The sequence below is a fragment of the Eurypyga helias genome, unplaced genomic scaffold, assembly GCF_000690775.1.
Source record: "Eurypyga helias isolate BGI_N326 unplaced genomic scaffold, ASM69077v1 scaffold24561, whole genome shotgun sequence".
Lineage (NCBI taxonomy): Eukaryota > Metazoa > Chordata > Aves > Eurypygiformes > Eurypygidae > Eurypyga > Eurypyga helias.
Window position 1 is genome coordinate 7,262 of NW_010233073.1, and position 6,151 is coordinate 13,412.

General features: G+C 54.5%; 1 protein-coding gene across 1 annotated transcript in view; it reads left to right on the forward strand.

Moving 5' to 3' along the window:
* Nucleotides 1-308: 308 nt before the first annotated feature.
* Nucleotides 309-6,151, forward strand: part of GPR137C (G protein-coupled receptor 137C) — a gene marked incomplete at its 5' end in the record, with an annotated part of 6,368 nt that continues 525 nt past the window's right edge. The window contains 5 exons of the mRNA XM_010161628.1: nucleotides 309-352; nucleotides 1,098-1,326; nucleotides 4,729-4,878; nucleotides 5,422-5,544; nucleotides 5,655-5,770. Of these exons, the coding sequence (XP_010159930.1) occupies nucleotides 309-352; nucleotides 1,098-1,326; nucleotides 4,729-4,878; nucleotides 5,422-5,544; nucleotides 5,655-5,770 (662 nt within the window). The remainder of the gene's footprint in view (nucleotides 353-1,097; nucleotides 1,327-4,728; nucleotides 4,879-5,421; nucleotides 5,545-5,654; nucleotides 5,771-6,151) is intronic.

The following is a 6,151-nucleotide window of genomic DNA, read 5'->3' on the forward strand; positions in this document are numbered from 1 at the left end:
GAATAGCTTGGTGACTACAGTGTGTTAAACTCCCTGCTTTTCTTCCATGCCCTTAGGTGTGGTGTTCAAGTCCTTGGCACATGTGGAATGTTAAATATGTTTGTGCCTGTTGGACACCTACATTTGGGCTTGGCTCTTGCAGGAAAAAGAATAGTGGGCTTTCTTGCAAAAAGTGGGTCTAGTGCTGGCCTTGGAGCTGATCGATAACCTAGAATCCTTCAAGATTCCAGCTGGACATGCTGTTGTATGTATCTTTAAAGGGGATCTGTAGGCTGTGGTAAGTAATGCTGTGCAAATCTTTCCCCTAGGTGATATTCAAAGTGAAATCTGCAGCTGAATTCAACAAGTACAAGTAAGTGATACTCTTCTACCATCACTTGCAAAGCTGGCTTAAGGGGAACTCGTGATGCGGTGCTGGGAACGGGAGCTTCAGGCCCTAGAGATTGCCCAGAGCTAACACCATGCCTAGCTGTGCTCTGGCAAGGGGTCGGTGATGTGTCTTGGAGCAGGACGGGGAGCCTCGAGGGTCCCAAGGATGCTAAAGCATATGCTGTGTGCCTCCACGCGTCACCGTGCTGATCCTGCTAGCAACCCACATCAACTGTCAGGGTTGTTCTGAGCTGTCCCACCCCAAAAAGATCTGTAGGATAAGGCTTGAGCAATAGGTGGGACCTGTGTTAGTGCAGCCTGGGCGCTTCCTAGCCATTTCCAGGGAAACCCACAATGGAAAAGGCGAGCTCCGGTGGCTCTCAATCAAGGCGGTGCAGTGGTGGTGGTGACTCACAGCTTATTGACTGAAGTTAATGCCGAGCTAGAGCAACGCTTGAAGTCGGCAAGATAAGAACCCGCCTGTCAGAAGATGAGTCTTGTAACTCATGACTACTTACACTGCTCGTGCATTATGAGAGCAGCTCAAACAAATGCTTGGCAGGCTTCAGCTGTCGATACAACCACTGAAACTTGCTGGAGTGTCTGATCCTCCTAGCACTGGGCATGCTGGGATGTTCTTGCCTGAGACAGGGGCGGTGGTGGAGAATGACACCAGGATTGTCTGACTTGAACTCCATTTTATCCCCTTCCACCCTCAATCTCTCCAGGGTCCTGTTGTATCTGGGCTCCACATTTACCAGCCTCCTCTTCTTAGTTGTGAACTTAACTTGTGCAATGTTAATGCATGGCGAGGTCCCGGAGAACCAGCTGAGGTGGACAGTCCTCACCCGTGCCCTGGTCAACGACAGCCTCTTCATCCTCTGTGCCATCTCGCTGGCTTGCTGCATGTGCAAACTAGGAAAGATGTCTTCAGCGAATGTCTACCTCAAGTCTAAGGTAGGTAGATGCCTTGTAAACTACACTGGAACTGCACAGTCATCGATTGTGAGCTGGATCTGTGTGCGCTTACCCAGTGATACCGGTTGTACCGGAGCTACCCTTGATCAGATGGCTTAGAACAGCCCTGAGGAGAAGGACTTGGGGGTACTGGGGGGCAACAAGCTGGCAGTGTGCGCTGGCAGCCCAGAAAGCCAACCGTATCCTGGGCTGGATCCAGAGCAGCGTGGCCAGGGGGGCGAGGGAGGGGATTCTCCCCCTCTGCTCTGCTCTTGTGAGACCCCCCCCCCCTGCAATTCTGCTTCCAGCTCTGGGGCCCACCCCCCATGGCAGGGGGGTGGAACTGGATGATCTTTTAAGGACCCTTCCCACCCAAACCATTCCATGATTCTAGGAAATACTCCTTCCTGTGTGGAGGTGGCAGCTCTTGGATTCCTCCCTCCAGAAAAAGCATGCTCCTGCCATAGGCATGAAGCGCCCTGCGTGTTTTAGGGGAATGTGTTGTCTGCAGCCTTGCTGGCACAGCAGGAGACTTGAGCTGCTTGTGCTTTTCAGGTTTAGAAGTATAACTTAGAGTTTGACTGGGAGAGAGGAGAGTGCTCACCTGTCTTGGGGGAGATGAGCATCTTGGGAGGGAAGGAGAAGCTGCTGTAGGTCCTGCCCCCAGGCAGAAGGATGTGGTCTGAACACACGTGACTCCTCAAGCAGGTAGGAAAGCAGATAAGCCACCAGCAGACTCCTCTTAGCAGGGCAGCGGGCTGCAATTGTGTGCATTTGAGCTGCTGCCTCTTCTGGGAGGCCATATCGCTCCTACCTAAGGCAGCGCTTCCAGAGCGGGTCCCTGGGCTGGTGGGAAGTGCAGACTGCTGTCCCTTAAAGAGCCTTCAAACATCTTAAACACCTGAGCATGGTGAGGCCTGGTACTCTTGAGCCACTGCCTTTTCCCAGTAGTGCAGCTCCTCGCCCCGGAATCGCTGTTCCCGGGTGTCAGAAGGTGCTGGCCTCCCGCAGAGACCCCAGTGTGCCCTCAGTCAGGTGAAGCCACATGGACTGACAGCTCAGCCATGCCTGGCTCAGGCTGCCCAGGGCATAGAGCTCCTGGAAGCTGCTGGATGTCTCTGTCTTCCCCTCAGGAGGAGGAGGACAAGCCTCCTTGCAGCAAATGCTGCCACAGAGACGTTCTGGAGCCAGAAAACTGCCTTGCAGAGGAGATGCCTCCAGCCAGCGCAGGCCGTCTGCGTGCCCACTGCCCCTCTTAGAGAGCAGCTGAGTGAAAGCTGAGAGGGCTGCCAGGGTGGAACCTGAGGCTTTCTGTAGAAGTTTGGCTCTCTTAAGCAGTGGAGAGCATCGGTGGCTGCTGGGATCCAGGATGTGTGGGTGACAGGCAGCTGGCTCTTGTCACCACCAGGTGATCTGACCGAGGAGCCGTGACTCAGCTGAGAACCTGCTCCCATCCCTGCTTGCCTGGGCCAGGTATCCGGCTCCGACTGGCTCTGGACACTAATTAACTTATCGAGCTCAGCCAGCAGTAGTTTACAAATGCAGTAACTTCCCCCAGTTGCATGCCTGAGGCTGCCTGTGGGGCCTTGCTCTCACGGCGTGCTCTGGAGAAGACTCAGCCTGACTGTCTGGTAAAGGCCTCTTGCATTCAAATGCTGTCTCCCTTCCCTGCCTTGGAGGCATCCCCAGGCTCTGTGCAGGGAAGGAGCTGCAGGAGCAGGGTGGGGATGAGCCCGTGTTACACAAATACCTGAAAAGGCTCTCCTCAACTCCAGCTGTGAACCTGCTGGTGTGCAGCAAGGCCAGAGGGGCCTGGTGCCTCCACCACTGAAGGTAGGAAGGGTCAAGGCATTTGGCACTTGAGAGGGAAGCTGTGCTATTGGATTGCTGCCGGATCCGATACCATGGTCCTTGCCTGCTGGAGACTTTCTTCACTACCCTTCCTGCCTCTTATTCTGCTGCCCCAAATACCAAGGGCTCAGCTGACCACGCTAGAGCAGGCTGCATTCGGCTTTGGTGTCGCAGCGCCTGTTCGCGGTGCTCTCACGTCGGCTCTTCCAAGGTGTTGTCCTGAGCAAGTGCTGTGAAGCTGGGGAAATAGAGCTGGTGTAGCCATCACTGTGATGGGGAGCAGGTCAAGGAGATGAGCTTCCTGAGCAGATTGTCTGCGTAAATGTGAAGGCAAGTCAGCTGCTGAGATGTTTATGTTGGACATCAAGAAGAAATTCTTCCCAGAGAGGGTGGGGAGGCACTGGGACAGGTTGCCCAGAGAAGCTGTGGATGCCCCATCCCTGGAAGTGTCCAAGGCCAGGCTGGATGAGGCTTGGAGCAACCTGGTCTAGTGGAAGGTGTCCCTGCCCATGGCAGGGGGTTGGAACTGGATGGGCTTTAAGGTCCCTTCCAACCCAAACCATTCTGTGATTCTATGTGTTTGTCTACCCAGTTGCTGGTTGGTGCTGTGTGGTGACTTGGTGGCTACCAGTAGCCATTGAAAAGCTTCATGGGTGTGTTTTAGCAAAGAAATGAAGGCAATGCAGATCTTCAGTAGCTTCCTCTCCCATGGCTAGATGTCCAGGGAAGGTAGGGACCTTCAGGTACCTCGTGCAGCTATCCCACTGAGGCACTGCGTCCAAAACAGCCTCACTGACAGCACATGGCAGCTGGCAGGAGGTGGAGATCCTGCAGCATCTACCCACCCTTGAGCGTGCTGGGCTGTACAGCAAAGCCTGGCCTGTCCCACAGCAGCGCTGGCATTCAGATCCTGGGTCTTTCTGCCTGTTCTCCCAGTTCCCCACCCCAAATATTTGGGCTTCTTTCCTAGACAGAGGTGGTGTTGCATGTCAGCTGTGCCTGACTGCTGCAGAGGGAATGAGCCGGGTGGCCAGCTCTGCTGGAGAGTCTGAGCAGGGTGTAAGGAGAAGCTGTGGATGCCCCATCCCTGGAAGTGTTCAAGGCTTGGAGCAACCTGGTCTAGTGGAAGGTGTCCCTGCCCATGGCAGGGGGTGGGACTGGGTAGTCTTTAAGGTCCCTTCCCACCCAAACTGTTCTGTGAGTCTATGAAGTTAATTTTCTTACTGGTTGGCCATCTGGAAGCTGCCGCAGGAAGGCGGTGGCTGGGATGGCATCTCTCAGCAACACCACGTTGAAGCTGACTGATAAGATCCTGAGAATGATCCTCCTGTGCCTCAAATCCTCCCTGGTGACACTGGCTGTGTAACTCTGTGCTGCCATGGACTCCTGACACGAGAAAGCTCTTACCCAGCTCTGAATATTTTAGTAACGACATACAAATGTTCTAGGTCATTCTTGCCTGCACAGCTTCTCATGCATTTGAGGGTGGGGTGGAAATCCCAGCTCTGTAGGAAGGTTTGTATTTAAAATTAGTTTTTCTTCCTATTCTAGGGAACATCTGTCTGCCAGGCTATTCTTGTGGGATCTGTCGTTGCTCTCCTGTATTCCTCAAGGGCTTGCTACAACCTGGTAGCTGTGGCCATATCTCCAGACAATGTTCCTGGTCCTTTTAACTATGGCTGGGACAACTTTTCAGACAAGGTAAGTGTCTGTGACCCCCCTGCCAGAGCGAGTACGGTGAAAGGCAGTTACTCCACTGCCCTGCGAGGGGATGTGTCGGGGAAAAAAGGGTCTGTGGGGTTGCTGAATCACCAGGAGAGCTGGCTTTCTGCCTTCAGAAGCCCTGCTTGCTCTCTCCACCAGAGCAAACCTCAATCTTCCTCTATCTGGCTGCTTCAGGAGGGATTCCCTGCTGTGCTCTTCAGTTTTAGCCTGCCAGCTCCTCTTTTGGGGGAGAGGAGGTACAAGTCAACTAGAGCAGAACAACGATGCTTAATAAGGCATGACTGTGTGCAAGGGAGAGCCCTCGGTGTAGGGAGGGAACCAGAAGTGCCCTGGTAGGAGAGCTGTCTGGCTAAAAACCGTAGCAGCAGCCAGGTGTGGGTCGCCGTTCTGGTTTGCAGCCCCCTCCCTTCATCAGGGTGCCTCTGCGTTCCTAGTTCTGCGCGCTGTGCCCAGCTTTGGGAGCTGTGCAGCTCTGCTGATGGCCAGGATCATACAGAGCCCTTGACCTTCCTTCCACAGGTGCACGTGGAAGTGAGCAGCAAAGAGTACGTGGTGTTCGGAGCGGTCCTCTTCCTCTGGGAGCTGGTGCCAACGATGTTCGTGTTGTTCTTCTTCCGGGCACAGAGGCTGAGTCAGAACTTGGTAGGCCAGAGCGAGCTGCTGTAGCTTGGGGAGTCCTGGGGCGTGGGGACGGACCTTTTAGGCTGAAGGAAGAGGTTTCCAAGTCTTCCTAACTCCTTTCCCTTCGACAGATTCCAGCAGGGATGGTCAACAGTCACAGTTACAGCTCCAGAGCCTACTTCTTCGACAACCCGAGGCGCTACGACAGCGACGACGACTTGTCGCGGCTCGGGGCTAGAGAAGGAGGGTGAGCATTGTGTTGGGTGAGGGAAAGCACGGCTGCCGTTCCGCTGCCCTGTACGGGAGCAGCAGAGCTCTTGGCTTCTGCTCTCCGGAAAGATTTTGGCCTAAGAGGCAGCTGGGGTAAGGTGGAGGGGGTAAGGAGTGTTCTGAGCTGGGGTTTTGTTCCTTTCTGCCTGATCTTCCTCAGATCCTCCCTTGGCCCCCCACAGCTGAGGGAGGGTGTTAAATGACCTCTGGAAGACCTTTCCCACTGGAAAGGTAGAGGTGGTGAAGTCCTGGGAGAGATGTGGTCCCTGATGTTCAGCTGGGATGGAACACTGCAGGAACATCCGTTGTGGGGGAGAAGGGCCAGGAGAGACACTGTCCCTGGCAGCCAGCTGGGATG